Source organism: Olea europaea, unplaced genomic scaffold (genome assembly GCF_002742605.1).
Source record: "Olea europaea var. sylvestris unplaced genomic scaffold, O_europaea_v1 scaffold1286, whole genome shotgun sequence".
Lineage (NCBI taxonomy): Eukaryota > Viridiplantae > Streptophyta > Magnoliopsida > Lamiales > Oleaceae > Olea > Olea europaea.
In genome coordinates, this window is record NW_019230316.1 from 138,088 (window position 1) to 158,963 (window position 20,876).

At 27.9% G+C, this 20,876-nt stretch overlaps 1 protein-coding gene across 1 annotated transcript; it reads right to left on the bottom strand.

Annotated features, from left to right (window-relative positions):
• Positions 1 to 2,574: 2,574 nt before the first annotated feature.
• On the bottom strand, positions 2,575 to 3,426 carry LOC111374754 (zinc finger protein 10-like). Its single transcript, XM_022997489.1, has one exon. It carries the CDS (start codon positions 3,424 to 3,426, stop codon positions 2,575 to 2,577), a length of 852 nt encoding a protein of 283 aa, XP_022853257.1.
• Positions 3,427 to 20,876: the final 17,450 nt, after the last annotated feature.

A 20,876-nucleotide genomic window follows, 5' to 3' on the forward strand; every position in this document is an offset into this window, starting at 1 on the left:
GTCAAACATGACCTTATCATAGTAATTAAATATCCTATTTCCTTTTAATTTTTAGTTTCTCCATATGTTGCTAGACTGCTGCCTGTAGAAAAATTGCAATCATGGCTGAAAAATTCATCCATGATCATCTAGAATTCATTGTTAATCTAAAAATGGTATTAACAGCTACCTTTTAAAGGGGATATTCGTGCAATTCCAGGAAAAAAAAATGTAACGATGTAATAATAAATGTTGATAATCTTTAGAATAAAATGATTCATGGGGCGCTTGACAATAATTTGATATCTTTCACTACAGCACATAAGTAAATCCCTTGCTAAAACGTTAATTAATTATATTAATGAATAATTATAATAAACTTTAGTTTTTGATATAACTACTAAAAACATATTTAAAATCAATTTCCATGTGTAAATACAATCTTACACTTTTATAAAATACAAATCAACCTCTAAATCAGTACAAAGTTTTGTTAATAAAAAGTAACTTTTAAGTAATTTTAGTTTAAACTTGGACAAAAATCACTATAAATCAGTATCACTATGATTAACATTTCGTCACAGGAGTTTAGAATAATTCCTGGCTAAATCAAATTACAATTAAGGACCGTTTTAGGTTGAGTTTAAAGAAAAATTACTTAAAAGTTACTTTTATTAACAAAACATACTTTTTGACCTTGGTGCAATGCCTTGTTTAGATAAGCTGGCGGGAGTGGGAAGTATGTAGAAGCAATCAACTAAGGAATAATAGTGACTTATAATACAGCTAGGGTTAGGGTTGCATGAGTGCCATTGATTATTCTTCGTAAATACCTCACTCTACATTCTTCATTCTTTGTTCTATGTTCAGAAGATACCTAAAAAATTAGAAATAAGTAAGGTCTAGCTAGGCCACATTTGGCAATGTTTTAGAAAAATCAAAAGTTAATTTTGATACTAAGAAAGTGTTTTTGAACATGTTTAAATAATTTTATACAAAATTAGACGAAATTTTAGAGGACGTTGCCTTGAGATAGTTTGCTCAAAGAATTTCACTACAAAATGTAGAAGTAAAAACAAAAACTCTACCAAACTGAGCATTAGAATACACCCAAAGGAACAAACAAAAGACGTGTATTTAATGGTTATGCAATAATATTCTTTTGAGAGAATAAAAAACAGTATATTTGTAATACTTAAATGCATTGATTCCTTGTAGTTGGTGGCAAATTTGGAAGGATTGAGAGAGAGAGAAAAGTGAATGAAGAAAACACAAGTGTATGGATTTACTCGAGAAGGGTTATAGTTTATTTTAATAGATCTTATGACGAGGTATGTAATAATACAAAGGAAAAGGGAATCCATGTTATCTTGTATCGAACTTATTCTGCATTTTCTTGAAACTGCATCTGCCTCCGTATGTCTTTTTGTTTATTTTTTTGTTTTTTGTTTTTTCCCAAAACTCGTGAGTTAGTTTAGAATGAATACAGATTAGTGTCAGCAATATTGAATGGGAAAACGTGCTTCACTACATTTATTCATGTAGTTTGTAGGATTTATTTGACTTAACTTTTGTTTCTACTTCTTGTAGATTCCTAACAATGTTACATCATCATATCAATTCTGTCCAAAAATTCTTCTAATTCGATAAATTACTTTCAGAAAATTATTCAAATATGTTCAAAAATAGTTTCTTTAGTTTAAAAAATAATTTCTTAATCTTAGAAATAGTTTTTAACTTTTCAAAAAAATCTTAGAAATAGTTTTTAACTTTTCAAAAACTTTGAAAAACAAGCATTTAGTCAGTCTTGAATCTCATATAGCCCACGTCATATACAATGTGTGTTTAACTGTAAATACATTGTTATACTCTTAATTAACTTTGGATTATTGATTTCTCAATGCCCGCATAATGCATAACAATCCCTAACTTAATGAAAGAAAGGAGAAAAGTCCTTCATCTAAGGTCCGAAGAAAACACATATCACATCGTCTCGGAGCTTAAATATTAGACGAGGAACGAATTTACTCGTTCACATCATTAAAAGGCTACCTCACATACAAGTGGGATTCATTTTCTTCTCCGAAGGCATGACACATGTCTTGAAGGACAAAGCTTGAACACTTTTGTTTCAAGCTTTAAAACTATCAACTGTTGTACTCTGGGCATGAAGGAGATATTATTCTTGCAATGAAGTCTCCAATACAAAATCCAATTTCACTGTCTTAAACTGGAATTTGAAAAATAGATACGATATATATTTAAGAAATTACACTAATAAATCGACACATGAATAGAGATTACAACAAGAGGAACAACAAAGACCTGATTCCCAGTTAATTTGAGGCCTGCTAGATGTACTAGAAGATATAAATTCAGGCAATTTTAATTCTAGTCTATCACTCCTGATTTTTACTAACGAGATCACGGAAAACAGAGATTAATCCCAATTTTATTTTTGAGGAAAACATGGAAAATTCGGGAAGAACTTGAAGGGAGAAAAGTTAATTATAATGATAATATTCATATCTTGGCATTTGATCAAACTAAAAGAAGATACTGAGGAGATAGACTTTCCAGCTGAAATGAACAAATTCAAAGTGATTTGTATGTACCATTTTTCAGGTTTCCCTTCACACCAAGCCGTAGCTCCAGATCCAATTCCTCCGTGGAGCTAGAACACAGTTTATGCATCTCTGACTGGGGATGACATCGATCAAGTACTGGACTCGGTTTTTGGAAGAAAATCAATGGATTTGCATCTATTCTCCTTCTCTTGCAGCTTGCAACTTCTTCATCGCTGGATGTATTTGTTAGAGTTGGATTCAAGCTCTCAGACGAATCCAAGGCCGGATAGTCTTCTTTAGCCCTATTACTGGATTCTGAAATCTTCGGTTTCTTCCCCGAAGAGGAAGGAATGGATAGTGACACCATGTTCTTGTGGTGGTGTTCTGGAATTATTGGCGAAATTGAACCATGGGAAGAAACCCTTTTTTGGGAACTCACTTTCTGGTTTTGGTCTGAAACCCTAACAGGATCAGGATCAGAATCAGAATTGGCTGAGTGGTAAAAGAAAGTATAAATTTGATCAGATCGAGATGGATATTCATGAAATTCAAAAGATTGGCAAGGAATTAGAACTAGTTCATAAGTTTGTGGAACTGGGGACTGCCTTAATCTTGCTCTATCTCTTCTGTGGACATTCATGTGGCCGCCTAGGGCTTGAGCGGACCTGAATTCTCTTCTACAAAAACTGCAATTATAAGATCTGGGAGGCCATATACACCCTCCAAGAAGTCCAGACGCATCTTCTGCAAAAGCTTGTTCTTCCCATGAATCGCCGTGTGAAGTCGCAGTGGCAGCCGGCGCAAGAACATGATGAGAACTCAACTCATATTTTCGCTTCGACTCAGCCGCAGCCCACGTCCAATAACCAACTTGCTCCATTCAAAATAATAATGATAATAATCTGTTTGAGTTTGCTGATCAGCTGCAAAAGGAGATGGAAATTATGAAAATGAGCAAATTTTGGCCAAGTTAATTAGGGGTGGAAGGTGGGTGTTGGGCACCCTAATTTTGGCTGTTTCATGCAAATAATGTTTGTTTATTTTGACCTTATTCTTCAACTATACGTATCATCACTAACATATATAATTTTGTAATTTCTTGTAAGGGTGAAGACAAGATTGTTTTGGAAATTCAAAAAAGTGGGTCATTAAAAACCTTGTTATGCGGTCTGGGGGTGATTGAAATTAGACACAAAACTGAGATTGTGTAATTTAACTGATAAAAATGTCTTGTAAGATAAATTCTGACATTTCTTCTCTTTTGTCTCAAGTTTTGTGGTATTTCCTCAAATCCTCTTATACACTAATTACACATTGCTCAGATTTTTCTTAATAAATATAAGTAAATTATTTTTCAGGTAATTATTAAGTTATTTGAAAGATCTATAACCACTGAATCCTTAACGAAAACAATAAGTTAGTTTTGTTATTAATTTAATCGACATTGTTGTAAAAGGTAAATTTATTAGGGTTTAGAAGTGAATCACAATTATATCCCTGCAGCCCTAGAAATAATTACCATTGTATCCATGATTCTGCCCTATAAATATTGGACTTTGGTTCTTAATAAAAATACACACAAGTCTATTGACTTCTTTCTATTCTCTTCTTTTTTCTTCACTTTTATAACACGTTATCAGCACGATAACTTAATTTTTCAAAGTTTAGTGAATGTAATAATTTTTATAGACATGAATATGTATCACGTGTACCAAAATTAATTTGGTAGCATGTGAAATATTTCAATATAAATATGACTCATAATGAGGTTGCTTATTCTTCTCTACTCTTCATCGGCATGCATATTAATTTTAATTCACGTTTGTATGTGTAATATGAACACATATTAATTCATGTTTTTTTATTCATACACGGTCATTTTTTCTACGTATTATTAAATATTAATTCTGTTTTTTGAATCTGTTACATATTAGTTCTATCTTTAATTTCTATATATGTGAAATTCATATGCATGTTTAGTATCTTTTGCATGTTGGTAAAAGATTTAGCCAATTTTGTTAATTCTATGTATGGAGATTCTTTTTCCTAATGCATGTTTGATAATTAATTTTTCTATATAAATTCATATCATGGTAATTAAATATTTTTAGACATTCTTGTATGAATTTCAAATTAAGAATTTATCATGCTATTGTTCTAAAAGTAGCACAACATTATAATTAATATTCCAGAAAAATATTAATTGTATATCTATCTATTAAAATAGTTCGTTGTTGTTCTTGAAATAGCACAATATTACTAATATTTTAGAAGAGTATTACTTGCTTATAAAGAGCATTATATTACAAGTTTAATATCTTAAAAGAATATTGACTCAATGCTCCTGAAGAAGTATAATTTAAATTATATTTATTTTAAACGTATATAATGTTGATGTTCTCGAAAAAACGCAACATACATTATATAAATATTCAAGAAGAATATTTCATTGTTACTCATGTAGTGCATAAATTTTATTATTTAGCTCGAAAGGTAGAATGAATCGATAATGTCAATATTTCAGAAGAATATTGTATTTATACTTTTGAAAATTATATATCTCGTTGTGTTCCTAAAGAAAACACATTTTATATATAAAAAAATTATTTTAAAAAAAAGTTGCGTTTGTGTTCCTGAAGAAGCACAATGTTATTAATATTTTAAAAAAGAATATTAATTGTTCCAAAAGAATATTGATCGATTATATGTAAAATCACGAATTAAATTACTCTATTTATTTACGTGTCCATTTTTTCTGCATAAGTATTTAGATATTGATATTTTGGTCAGATTTATTGAGCTTGAAAAGCATAATGATATAAGATCTAATATAAAATTATGTTTTTACTCCTGAAGAGTAAATCATTACATAATTATTACTGTAAACAATAATATGTTATTACTTCTGAAGAGCATGACATTAAAATTTTTCATATTTCAGAAGAATATTGATTTATTGTTCTTGAAGAAATAATAGTAAAATATAATATGATCTCAAAATAGCACATTATAATTTTCATTAATATTCTAGTTATATCTTACTTGCTCTCGAAATGTATAATTACATATAATCTAATGTAAATTATATTTTTACACTTGAAGAGTAAATTATTGTATAATTTATTATAATAATATTCAATTGCTCCCGAAAAGCTTGAATTACAATTTTCAATATTCCAAAAAAATATTGACATATTGCTTTTGAATGAGCAATAATAATAATAATAATAATAATAATAATAATAATAATAATAATATAATGTGCTTTTAAAGTTGCACATGTTTCGAAATATATATATTTTGAATCCATGTTTATCCCTGAAGGAAAACATATAACTAATGTCATTAAAACATTTGTTAGTTTGACTACTTGAATGATATATGATTATATAATATTCAATCATATTTTTTGAGATTAAATAATTGAATTATATATTATATTGAACCAAAAGTTCAATTTGATTTTATTATTTGGCATAACCAGTTAGATCATAACTGGATTAATAATAATGTAAAATTAAAATTTTTTTACTGGATATTAAATGAAGAATCGGAAGATTTTTCAATCCAATGAATTCCTATATATTATTTGTTCTCTTTATCGACAATTGACTATAAAACATTGCTAGCTAAAATAGGGATTGAATTCCCTTTATTATTGAAAATTAATTATGGTGATGTATGGGGCTCCGTCACCTACCATGAGAAAAATGAAGTCATAATGTGTAATGCAAGACTCTCAACATACTGAATTTCGCAAAGATCGTCATGGATGAAATCACGAGTCTATATCATATTATCTTGAAAATATATAAAATTTGAAATATGTGATAATCAACTTATTTGGCATGATTATGTTATCTTTGAAAGATTTAATATGCCTGAAGCATAACTCAAATGATACATATCCGAGAATCATGTTCTCATATCATTATATTGATTAAACCAATCTAGACGCATATGATATAGTCGCCTTAGCGAATATTAGTTGAATGAATGCTATAAAAATAACCATGTCCGTCCATTTGTTTTCATAAAAAAAAAACAAATATCTGATTTGTAATTATGGTTAATAATTAAAATTTAATTAGAACTCCTGAAGAGTTCAACAAAGCTGTTGATTATTTGAAAAGTGAATTTGAGATGAAAGATTTGGGAAAAATCAAATGTTGTTTTGGATTGCAAATTGAATATTTTTCAAAATGATTATTTGTTCATCAATCTATGTATGCCAAAAAAAAAAAGTTTTAAAACACTTTTATATGGATAATGCACATCCACTGGCATTACGATAGTTGTTTGATCATTTGATGTGAAAAATGATCAATTTCGTCCACTTGAAGATGAAGAAAATGTTCTAGGCCCTGAAGTACTATACCTTAACGCAATTTGAATATTAACTTATCTTGTAAATTGCACTTGATTTGACATAACTTTTTCTTCAGGATCCACTTTAGTGGGATATATAGATGCATATTATCTCTTTGAACCACATAAAGCTAAATCACACATAGAATATATGTTTACACGTCGAGGAATAACTATATCATAGAGATCCGTGAAGCAATCCTTGACAACAACATCTTCAAATCATTCTGAAATTATTGCAATCCATAAAGCAAGCCAATAATGTGTATGGTTGAGGACATGACCTATCATATCCAAGCATCATGCAGGTTAATTCCAACAAAGGATAGCTAACAATTTTGTATGAAAACAATGCAACTTGTATTGCACAACTCAAAGGAGACTATATCAAATGTGACAAGACGAAACATATTTCTCCAAAATTCTATCATACACATGAGTTTCAGAAGAATAACGACAGTGATATCCAACAAATTCTCTCAAGTGGCAATGTGGCCGATTTATTCATAAAAGTACTGCCAACATCTACATTCAAGAAATTAGTTCAGGAGATTGGAATGCGTCGACTCAAAAATCTACAGTGATCAATATCAGGGGGAGTAGCTGTACTCTTTCTCCTTCGCTTAGGTTTTATCCCACTAAATTTTCCTAACAAGGTTTTAATGAGACAGCATTTATTTTTAAACTCCAAAATAACTGTATTCTTTTTCCTTCGTTTGATTTTTTTTTGTCCCATTAAGTTTTTATCAAACAAGATTTTAATGAAACAAATATTTTATAATGTGTCATTTAAGGGGGAGTGTTGTGAAAGGTAAATTTATTAAGATTTAGAGGTGAATGACAATTATATCCCTGTATCCCTAGAAATAATTATCGTTGTATCCCTGATTCTGCCCTATAAATATTGAGTTTTGGTTCTTAATAAAATACACACAAATCTATTGATTTCTCTTGCTCTCTTCTCTTTTCTTCACTTTTATAATAGACATGGAATTTATCTTTTTAGCATATATTAGTCTCATCCTCTCTCTTCCACATAAATTAGCTACTATGCATTTGGTTAATTTATACCTAGATAGAATGTTAATCACTTCCATAATTAATTCTCCAATTCTGGAAAAGAAATATGACAAAAACCTTCAACTAAGCTGATAGCTGTAATTGGAAAAGTAATTGAGAAATGAATAACTGAGAATTTTATGTACCTTTAAATTATAATTAGTAATTAAATATTAACGTGTGATGGGAAATTGGGAATTGAATATATGATTTCCCAGGCCTTCACAAACGAGGGCCTTCAGTGAAAAAAAAAAAAAATTTATTATTATTATTGAAGAGCAAAAGAAGCGACATAAAATTTTGTGAAAATATGGTTGTGAAAACCTAATCAATGATGATCGTAAATGAAAAGTATTTGTCTTAAATTGGCAAACCAACGAAAAAATATTTTCAAAACTTGAATCAAAGTCTCTTATTGTTGCTGATTTTAATTTTAATTGTAAAAATAGTTATAGCAAGGGATAGAATGAATGCTCCATTGGAAATTTTATTCTTTACTAATGGTAAAATAATTTTTAGTCTAAACGAGGGACAATTATTCAAGTTCTATTAATGACATTCCTGGATTATCTCGTCAAATAATTTAGTGGTTGACATCTAAATTTAAGAAAAATGTTATTAACGAAAAGACATCAATAAATTCGAATATTCGTAAAATTTTCAAGATCTAGTAGATACCATACTAGCTGTACTAACAGAAGTGGTAATTTTTTTTAAGTTTTTAAGGAAACTGCATCTTATGTTATTTTTTGGATTGGTATTTTAAAAAATGTCACTTTTTAGTAATCTTTGATTCTCTGCAAGAATGTGACTTTTGGACTTTTTAATTTTTATCACTCTAGAAAATTTAAATACCTTGCAGATCATTAATTGAAATTGATTTGATTAGATGAAAAAGTAGTACGTAAATTAATAAAATATCACATCAAACCACCCTCACCACTTTTTAAACCCATTTTTCAATTTTGTACATATCCCCATTTTGCAAACCCACTATCTAAACTTATTTCATATTGTAAACACACTTTCTAAACTCATTTCATCAAGAATGTTGAAAAGGAATTTGAAGAATTTCCACCCCACAATAACCACTTCCTCATGTCATGATCGAGAACCCACACCCAGTCGAAGTACATTTCAAGTTCAATATCCTACGGTTTGTATTTGGCTCCAACTTCAAATCAAGGTAAATATCATTTTCATTTTGTTAGATTTAAATGTTTTGAATGATTTGTACTTTATTTGTACTGTGGTTGGTTGCAATTTGAAGTTGAAGGAAAAAAATTCTTCGATTTAATAAGTGACCACATTCAAGTTCCTAAAAAAATTGAGATTTTAAAGCATTTTTCATGTAATGTTGGGTAAAAAAATTTTGTTTTAAGAAAAATCTAGATTCGTTCCTTCATTTTTTCCCCTTTTTATTTGGTGTTCCTATTTTTTGAACTAGATTTATTCATTTAATTTGTAACTAGAATCATTTAGTTTTTAATGGCACATGTGCTTTGCTAATGAAAAAGCAAAAATAGGTGAAAAATATTGTGCATTCTTGTTTAATGAATTACATTTAGACTGCACTTGGAAGCAATAATGTAAGAAATTTTAGTAAATTCTTATTTAGTGTTAGTTGTATGGTTTTGTGAATTACATTTAGACTGCACTTGGAAGCAATAATGTAAGAAATTTTAGTACATTCTTATTTAGTGTTAGTTGTATGGTTTTGACAATTTTACTTGGTTTTGAAGTTTTACGGAGAATTTCTTCCCAAACATGTTATTATTTTGGGGGCGGCTATAGCTAAGTTAAATTTTTTATTGTGTTATGAATATGATTTTGAGTTTGCATGAAGTTGGTCTCATTTTTTAATTTATTTGTAAGCTTGTTCATTTATTTATACATTTTGATATTTTTTATCGGGTCATTGATTCAATTTTGGATGAAGTAGGAAATATGTTTGCTCCGTGATTATGTTTTCTGAAATACTTGATTATTCGGTTTGTAAGTATAATAATTTAAATGCATATATTGGGGGTATTTTTTTATCTTTTACTGACATTGAGTTGTTGGATCGATTTATGGTCGTTCATGTGTCGTTCAGATGAAATTTTTTAGTTTAATTTAAATGTGGGCTGAATTTGTGAGTTGATATGTTTTTAAATTTGATGTAATGTGGTTCAATTTGAGGATTCAAATATCTTATTCATGTTTGCATATGGAGAATTCACGTGTAGTTTTTTATGGAATCTATCTATTGAGATAAACTGTCATTTCTTGATAGATAAGATCTGAAATTTTTGACAGTTGATTATTGTTTCTCGATAGTCGTATACAATGTCAAACTTTTTAAATTAGATGTAATGTGGTTCAATTTGAGGAGTCAAATATCTTATTCGTGTTTGCATATGGAGAATTCACGTGTAGTTCTTATGGAATCTATCTGTTGAGATAAACTGTCATTTCTTGACAGATATGATCTGAAATTTTCGATAGTTGGTTATTGTTTCTCGACGGTCATATACAATGTCAAACTTGTTTCATCTGCTCTGCTCTTCTACGAGTGTTACAAAGTAAATGTATTACATATCATCATTTGACATTTGGTATCTGTTCATATTACTTATTTTTGAATAGATTGACAAATTATGATGCCAATGGAGGAGTGCCTAAAGGGCACGTCAGCGTCGTCTTCTGGCAAAGAAGTTGTCCAGGAGGTGCCCTCAAATGCTATCGATTCAATTGAAAATGAAGAAGTGATGGTGACAAAGAAGTGGCACTAAAAACAAATTCGAACATCGTCTGATTCGATCCGATCTCCATATACTATGAGTGGTAAAAAGAGAGGAAAACATGAAATAACTAAAAATTATTGAATGGAAAATATTGTCGTCCCTTTTTGAATGATTGAGAAAAGTAGAATTTTGCAGGTTATGAAACTCAAGTATCTAATCTTTATACTTTGATAATGGAAAATATTGTATAACATATTTTTGTATGTTAATAGTTTATTCTATAGTTTGTGAAAATATAGTTGGTTAACTAGTTGTGTAGCTTGATTGTATAATTGTTACTAGTTGTGTATTATAAGCATGTTTACCATATTTACACATTATTGTATACTCGTCGCATTATCTAGTTTGGTACCAACCGTTGTGTCTGATTATTTTGTCTTGCGTAAAACTTACCTGTGTACAATTGTCAAGAATTTGAGCGCGTATCTTTTTGTGCCGACAATTTAACAACTGTTAGTAAATTAAATGTTAAGTTTTGCACAGATATAGTTGTGTTTGTAATCGATCTAAAACTACAACTGTAATAACGGTAAAATAATAATACAACATAAACAATGAAAGTCGTCATTATCATGTACAAAATAGATATTAAAGCTTGATTCTATCATTGAACTTCATCTTCGCATATTTCAACCGCACATATATTCATGTTCGAAATTTTGAACTTCAATTCGATTTTCAGTTGATAGATTGTGAATACGAAGTTTTTTCATCAATCGTAACACAAGTCTTTGCTATAGCGATATTACTTGGAACTAAAAGTGAAGTGGTTTTGTTCTCTCGCCACTTTCACTCGTCATCTACATGTACGAAATATTTACCATCCAACACAATGAATCTCAGATTATTAATGATGCTTAAAAAATTGAGATAGCAATTATAAACATTCGACACAATCATAATATTGGAGTTTATTAGCATGCAATTGACACCTACGAATAAAGTATACTAAATAATAGTAAACATATGAATATGGTAGTTGAAATGTTGAGCCCGACATTTACTATCTTCAAGCTCAAAATTTCATCCGTCAAATTCTCCATATTTTTTTCGACATTTCAACTTTTGATTTTTACAGTCTGTTATATCATTTGAGGGTTGTAAATAGAATACATTGTTCATACCATTAATCATGTTCATTAATGCTCAACTGTCAAATAACAAAAACTTCACAATCATTGAACCGATGCGTTATTAAATAGAGAATGTTCTACCATATTTTATGGTGAACATTGCATTCATTGAAAATATATATGCAAATGCAAACCTAAAGAATAAATAATAATTTATAAGATGACACATTTGGCTATATAATGCTTCACTTACATTCATCATCTACTTGGAACTATGATTAAAGTGATCTTATTTCCTCATCACTTTTATTCATCATCTACGTTGACAAATTCTCCCCTTGCGAGAGGATGAATCTCAGATTACTACTCATGTCTGAAATTTTGAAATACCAATTATAACCATTCAACATAATACTATATCATACTTTAATAACACTCAAGTGACAACTATGAATAGATAATACAAAATAATAACAAATCTATAAAACAGACAATTTAATTGTCATTCCCGACTTTTACTATCTGTCGTGTTCATCATTTAACTGTCAGTCTTCACAGTCCAATTCGACAATTGAACTATCGATATTTACGATTGTCATCTGACGAGAATTAATTAATGAGTGTGATTGAACTACGAGAATTAATTAATGAGTGTGATTGAACTACAATTATCATAGTATTAAGTGTGTTCATTAATGCTTAACTATCAAATGACAAGAACTTAACAAACAACTTACACAATACTTAATTAAATAGGATGTCTCCAACAAGTTTTTATGGAGGATATTTTCATTCCAAGAAATTTGCAAAAGCAATCAAAATGATTGAATAAAAAATTACAAATAAATATGAAGTGCTATATTTAACAACTTCATACTTGTAAGTTGTAAGATAAAAAATATTAAACAATGTATAAATGCTAACATCGAAACTTGAAGATAAATCAATGGAGAAGACGAAAAAAACGTGTGTTTTTTTAGACAAATTATCACTCATCTACATAGCAAAAAATTATGAAATAATTTTCTTTTGTTAACTCTTCTATTACACAATGTATATTAGAAGTACACACGAGATTTATTTACACATGTCAATTATCAAATCATGACATGAATTAGCATTAAATGCGTGCATTAATTAGCATTAAATGCAACCCGAAAAGATTATAAGGGTATTGTGGACAACTTGTACCCAAAATAAGACATTTTTTAGCACCTTTTCAAAAAATGACAATTTTTTTGACAATTGATAATGTAGCGACATCTATGCAAATTCCCCTAGTTTTTTCTATATATATTGTAATAAAGAAATATTTAATTTTACTCTTAAAATTTAAAACACGGTCAAATTTAGCACATTTCACGAAGGAATCAAGATTGATGAAGCAAAATCATTGTGCTTTTAGGGAGGAAAAATAAAAAAGGAATTCCACTGAGAATTCAGTCAGAAGATGTGATTAAATGATCTTATTAAATTTAGGTATATGGACAGACTAATCTCTGGCTTAAAAAGTTAAAAATCCAAGTTGTATTATGCCTTCATTCGAAGGCATATGCCCTCGATAACAGTGAAATCAAGACCACTTTTTTATTTGATTTTTTGGACCTTTGTTTAAAGAAATATGTTGATAATTAACTAATTACTTATATTTGTTTGATACATATTCTGATCGGGGCGGACCCAGCCTTTTCGAGTTGTAGGGTCAAAAATTAATGTGTAATTTTTTAAAATAATATAATATTAATGAAAATAAGTTAATACGTGTTTTGACACATTGAAAACATCTTATAATTATATCATTATCAATATTATAAAATGAATTTTGCTACATGTATATTTTTGTTTATCATGTCATTTATGGATGTTGAGTTAACAGCGAGTAACTCAAATTGTACAATGAATTGAAATAAAATTCACATTTAATTTAGGAAGTAAATGAAATTTAAGTTTAATGGAAAAATTAACTCAAATTACATTTAATCGGAAATGATTTTAGAATTTTTGACCTTTTTTTCATATTAAATTTTCTAATAAAGTGATGTAAATTATATTGTACAAAAATAATAAACGTTAATGAACTATTTGAATTTTTTTAGAAGAAAAAATGTGTTGAACGCCTTTTTCAATACGTACGTTTGACGCATGTTTAATTATTTTCAAAATCTGTTTGGACCATTTGATATGATTACGATATAGTTCTTGAAATGAGCTTCTAGATGACGTAGGCGATTTGTAGATTCGGATAATATACAATCATTGACAATTTTAAGTTAGCATATTATCGAAATTTTCGAAATACTAATTTGGAACCGCTTACTTTGATTCATCATATATTTTGCTATGGTTGGTCATTTAGCATGCCATTAAGAAGCAAAAAAAAAAACTAGGTCATGAGCGCTTCGAAATGATATTAAGAATCCAATGTTTTGACTTCATTTGACTTGTATTAAAGTAGGTCGTAAAACGGTTAAAACAACTATTTTCTATAAAAAAAAAACCAAAATTTTGTGGGGGTCATTTGAACCCACATGACCCCATGTGGGTTCGTCACTGATTCTGATTAGTACTTTCAACACAAGCATAAGAGATGGATTTTATTGCAATCGTCAAAGTTAAAAATTGTATAGTTAAGAAATTTGGAGTCACGATGCCAAACTTTTCACTTTTATGCAGATTTAATCCAAAACTTTCATTTGTATCACCCACGATATCAAACATTTCAAAATGTCGTGATTGAAGTCCAAATGGACGAAAACTATTAGTTTGACCATTAGTTGATCAAAGAATTAACATTGACCATAATTTTGATTAATTCTAAAAAGTTAAATTGGTAACTTTACATTTTCCTACTATATAAAAAGGAGAATGTGAACAGTGAAGTTATTGTAGAAAGCAATAGTGACTTAATCCATTTTGTCTCACTGTAGCTTTTTTTTTTTTTTTGGAAGTGGGGAAGCAAAACGACGTCATTTGCCTTGATATATATTTTATTATACTGTAAGAAAATACTGCAACATGCAATTTACATACCTTCCACCACTCCGTGCTTAACCACTCTTATATAAATATATATAGTATGGATATAAGAAAAAAATCACTTTTAAATAAAAATCAATTAAAAAATAAAGATAATATAAGACAAAAAATATTTTACAAAAAGTTATTTGTAAGTAAAAAATTTGAAATGAAAAGAATTAAAAATAATTTTAAATTGAAAAAAAAATTATTTATAACGTAAAACTACACAGCAAAAAAATAAAAATTGTCTCCGTGCATGGAGACAAATATAATTATTTTTTATTTTTTTACATTATAAAATAATTTTTTTTTTCAATTTATAATTCCTTTTAACTCTTTTTTCTTCATAATAAATCTTAGATTTTCAATTTTAACTAAATAATATTTATATATTCTTTATTTAATCTTTGTAACTTTCTTTTATTTTTTTATTATATTTTTTTGAATAAATATTTTTTTGATTTAAAATTCTTCTTAATTCTTTTCGTTTAAAAGACAATTTTTTTTTGCATTTAACCATAATTTCACTCTTACTCTGCGTTGCTACGATACTGATTTCTCTCGGCCTTTAACCTTAATTTCAATCTCCCTCTCTTGATTGTTCCAAAAATGCCCAACAACTTCACACACAATTGAGACGATTACCTGTATACCCAATCTTTAAACCTTAAATTTCTTCTGTTGTATATTTTACTGCTAAATCTTTGTTTTTGTTTTTTTGTGAGATTTAACAAATCGCTCCCAAAAGACCATGAAATCTCAGAATAAATTGGAGTTTAGGTATTTTTTTTTTGTATTTTTTGTTGTGAATCTTCCAGCTTTTTCTTGTTTTTGAGAATTTAACAAATTGTTACCAAAATACTACAAAATTTCGCCAGATGTTGGGCTCTGGAGACCTCAAGTTTGTTCGTTTATAATTTTTTTTGTTCTTTTTGTTTCATTGTGTTCGTGTCCACTCTGAAGTTTTCATTCTTTCCTTCTGACTTTGTTTGGACTTTGTGAAAGTTGTAGACAGAAAAAAGTGGATTAACATACAAATTGAAGATTATTGACTTCAAGTATGTTGATTTCATTTTTACTTTGTGTGAGGGTGATTTTTCTTTTACAAATAATTCGTTTTTACTGTACATTATTCATAATTTTAGCTTCTGATTTTTATTTATTTATTTATTTATGCTTGAACGATTGTACTTTAGGTGATTATGTGTATAATGTTTTATTGTAGTTAAGAAAATATTTGGTGTTGGCGGATTTGTAGTTCAACTAATAGTTAAGGTGTAGGTGATTGAAAGGATTATTCATATTATAAGCATGTTTGAAAAGTCTGAGACCAATTTCATTGCAACGAATTTATGTACTATTGTAAAAATTTTGTAGCTCAAAGAGAGGTTTCTTATTTCGAATGTTAGGTGGTATATGATATAGCTTACTGAATATAAAATATTTTAACAAATTCTCGTTCTTCAGTTATATATTCATGTAAAGAGAAGGATTATAAATGAAACAGTTATGGAAAATGGTCATTGTTCAATAAGAATGGAAAGTGTTTGTATTGGGAATAGAAGAAAGCTTGGAAAACACATTCAGTTGATGAAATTTTATTGTGAGTGACACCTAAAAAGAAACCCCATTGGGGACTGAGGCCCTAACCCTTTATTGCAAAATTCGTTCTAAGAAACAAAGATTAGAACCGTCCGGTGAAGTCTCAATATATTTGCTGTCTCTTTACTTCTTAACACGTAAGCTCCTCATTTTTTTTATATTTAATACACTGACTGTGGTGCTAGTGCATGATTTTTGTTGTCTTTTAGGGTGTGATAATAGGTGAATTATATGAAAATATTACAACTACAGTGCTAGTGGAATGGCCTTCCTCTTTGCCTTTCTTCATCCTTTGCCTTTTAATAGGTGGGTCATTTTTGTCTTTTGGAATATTTCGTTTTAATTATAGATTATTTTTAATTTGAGGTTCTAATCTTCTTAGACTTTTAAGAATTAAAGAAATTAAATGATTTAATAAATTAAAGAGCAAAAAAAAAAATTGCAAGCGAAAAAAAAAACGAAAAACGTTATTATAAAATTTTTTTAGTTAAATTGAGATAATTATAATTAAAAATAAATATTATTTAATTAAAATTGAACAAATTACGGTGTATCATAAAACGAAAAGGATTTTAAATCGAATAAAAAATTATTCGCTTATAATATGAAGAAAAAAGAAATTTCAAAACAATTTTCAAAAAATATATAAGAAAACAAAGTTACAAAAATTAAATAAAGAATATATAAATATTATTTAATTAAAATTGAAAATTTAAGTTTAATCATAAAGAAAAAAGAATTAAAAACAATTTTAAATCAAAAAAAATATTTATAATATGAAAAAAATTTTAAAAAATAAACAAGGAAAAAAAATTCTCCTCCATCCACAAAGAGAAATAAAGAGAATCTCTCCTTTCGAGAATTTGAATTCTCTCATTTGAAATAAGAGTGAATTCTGTTTAATTTTTTTTTATGATAAAATTTAATTTTTTTAAATTTTAATTAATTAATATTTATATATTCTTTATTCGAATCTCGTAACTTTTTTTAAAATTTTTTTTATTTTTATTATATTTTTTAAAAAAATTACTTCATATTATAAATAATTTATTTTTTCATTTAAAATTCTTTTCATTTTATCATTTTTTAGATTTTAATTAAATAAAATTTATTTTTAATTATTTCAATTTAATTTAAAAACTTTATAATAACTTTTTTTTTTTATTTTTTCCTGGAATTTTTTACTCTTCTTTAATTTGTTAAATCATTTAGTTTTTTTATAATATCAAGAAAAAGGAATTTTTATCATAGAATGAAAAGAATTTTAAATCGAACAAAAAATTATTTATAATATGAAGAATTTTTTTTTTAAAAAATCTTCAAAAAATATATAATAAAAACAAAACAAAAGAATGTTGTGAAAATTAAATAAAGAACATATAAATATTATTTAATTAAAATTGAAAAAAAATTAAGTTTTTTCATAAAGAAAAAAAATTAAAAAGGATTTTAAATCAAGAAAATATTTATAATATGAACAAAAGAAATAAAAAAAAAATAAATGAGGAAAAATAAAAAACGAAAAAGAAATCTCTATGCATCTTCCGATACTCCAATGAACAAACGATTGGACTTCACCAAATACTTCAAATCTTCTACTAGTTTTGAAAAATCTACAATTTTGACACTAATATCTTTAATTTGTTAAATCGTTTAGTTTTTTTTATAATATGAAGAAAAAAGAATTTGAATCATAGAACGAAAAGAATTTTAAATAAAAAAATATTTATAATATGAAGAATTTTTTTTTTAAAACAATCTTCAAAAAATATATAATAAAAACAAAACAAATTAAACAAAAGAATGTTGCGAAAATTAAATAAAAAATATATAAATATTATTTAATTAAAATTGAAAAAATTAAGTTTTTTCATAAAGAAAAAAGAATTAAAAAAGGATTTTAAATCGAAAAAAATTTATAATATGAACAAAACAAATAAATAAAAAATAAATAAATGAGGAAAAAATAAAAAAACGAAAAAGAAATCTCTATGCATTTTGCAATAAATGTAATGAACCAAACGATTAGATTTCACCAAATACTTTGAATCTTCAACCAGTTTTGAAAAATTTACGATTTTGACGATAATAAAATTACAATAAATACAAAATTCGTTCAACACACGTGTCAAAAACTAGTTTCAACAAAAAACACAATTATAATCTATGAATAATTAAACCAAAAAAACATAACACCATTCATGTTCTTCTCCACTAGCCCATCACGGTCTACCCACACCAAAATCAAAACCCACAAAAATCGGTGGCACCCACCAAGCATCACCGCCACCAAAATTGCCCACTATTCCGAGCTCCTCGAAAACCACCAAAATCAACAACATATCTGAAAATAAATTTAAGATAAGAGGAAGTAGAAGATTTGCACCATCATCACCATTATCCAACCACCATCATCGCACTAACCAAGAAATCACCTCTTGGGGCAACCAACCAACCCCATTCCCTCATGATTGCTTCAACGCAAATAGCCATGATTTCAAGATCCATGGGTGCGATGGCGTCAATCATGGTTCAAGATCCATGAGCCAGGGTTTCAACATCACTGCTTCTTGTTGGAGGTTGACCTTTATTTTGCGGTGACGTTGGGTGGGTGCTATGGCGTCGGCCGCCAGTAGTGGTGGTGGTTTTAGGATAAAGGAGTTCTGGAAGAAGATGGGGGTGGGAGGGTTTGTTTTGATTTTTTGTTTTTTATTTAATTATTCATAGATCATAATTGTGTTTTTTGTTGAAAATGTGAAAGTTACCATTTTATCCATTTAGAATTAATCAAAATTATGATCAATATTAATTCTTTGGTCAACTAACAGTTAAATTAATGATTTTCATCCATTTGAACTTCAACTATGATATTTTGAAAGGTTTGTTACCGTGAGTGATTCAAATGAAAAGTTTGGTACCTTAAAATTTTCAGAGGCTTTCTAGTCCAACAGATAAGACAAAGTAGAGGGGCACAATTTCCATGAACATATAGGATAAAAATTTAGTACGAGTGTGACACAAGTCAATTGAGATATGCATTGAATTCAACACACAGAGGCATGTTTGACACCTGGTTCATTATAATAGGTCAAATTGTTTCGGTATTATTTATTAAGTGTCAAATTCATGTTACGCGTTAAATATAAAATGTGCGTCCAACTCGGTTAAATAATTTTTAAGCTATTCTCATTGGGACACAAAGGAATTGATTATTGAAGTTTATTTTTACAAAACTCAAATAACTTACATTGATGGTTCAATAAGACATTTGTTAACACTTGTAGCTTAAATTGACGACAACGTCAGCCTAAGATTAGCCTAAATGATCGAATCTACATTATGCCCCCGTTTGGCCCTTCATTAAATTAAATTTTATTTTTCTGTCTCTTATTTTCAATCACACGACCTTTCATAAAATAATATTATACATAAATCGAAAATTTTTCCTTATTTCTCAATCATTTAGAGCGCGTTTGGTTTGCCGTTTTTCAACCGTTTTCTGCTTTTAGTTTTCGAAAATACCCAAAACGTGTTTGGTCTGTCGTTTCCGAAAACAGGGAAAAGTTTATAATTAAAACTCAAAAATATATATATATATATATATATATATATATTGATAATTTTATAGAAGAATATGAAGAATTTTATGAAAACTTTAAAGAAGATGAAGAATCATGCTTAGAATTTGTAGAAATGGAAAAAATTTATAATCTTTTAGTAACAGAACAAGATATAGAAAATATGATAAGTAAATTAGAAAAATTAGAAATTTTAGGAGAAAATATATTAAAATATTGGGAAAAAGATAAAATTTTATGTGAATTAAAAATAAAAAATCCAGAATATATAATAAAAACAAAAAATATTGAAGCAACAAATCAAGATCAGGAAGATTTTAGGATGCATATAAAAGATTTATTAAAATTAAGAGTAATTAGAAAATCAGAAAGTCCACATAGATCAGCAGCTTTTATAGTTAGAAAACACTCAGAAATTATTAGAGGAAAAAGTAGAATGGTAATTAATTATAAAAGATTAAATGATAATACAATAGATGATGCTTATAATATCCCAGATAAAACAGTTCTAATAAATAAGATTCAAGATTGTAATATTTTTAGTAAGTTTGATTTAAAATCTGGTTTTTGGCAAGTAAAAATGCACCCAGATTCAATAGAATGGACAGCCTTTACTAGTCCAGAAGGACATTTTGAATGGTTAGTTATGCCATTTGGATTAAAAAATGCCCCTAGTATTTTCCAAAAAAAAAATGGATAGTATTTTTAGTAAACATAATAAATTCATTATAGTTTATATAGATGATATTTTAGTATTTAGTAAAAATAGGCGAGAACATAGAGGTCATTTACAAATTCTTTTTTCAGAATTTATTAGACATGGCTTAATTATAAATAAAAAGAAAA

Excerpts from the sequence above, each read along its gene's own strand:
- LOC111374754 (XM_022997489.1), bottom strand. The coding sequence starts at position 3,426 with ATGGAGCAAGTTGGTTATTGGACGTGGGCTGCGGCTGAGTCGAAGCGA.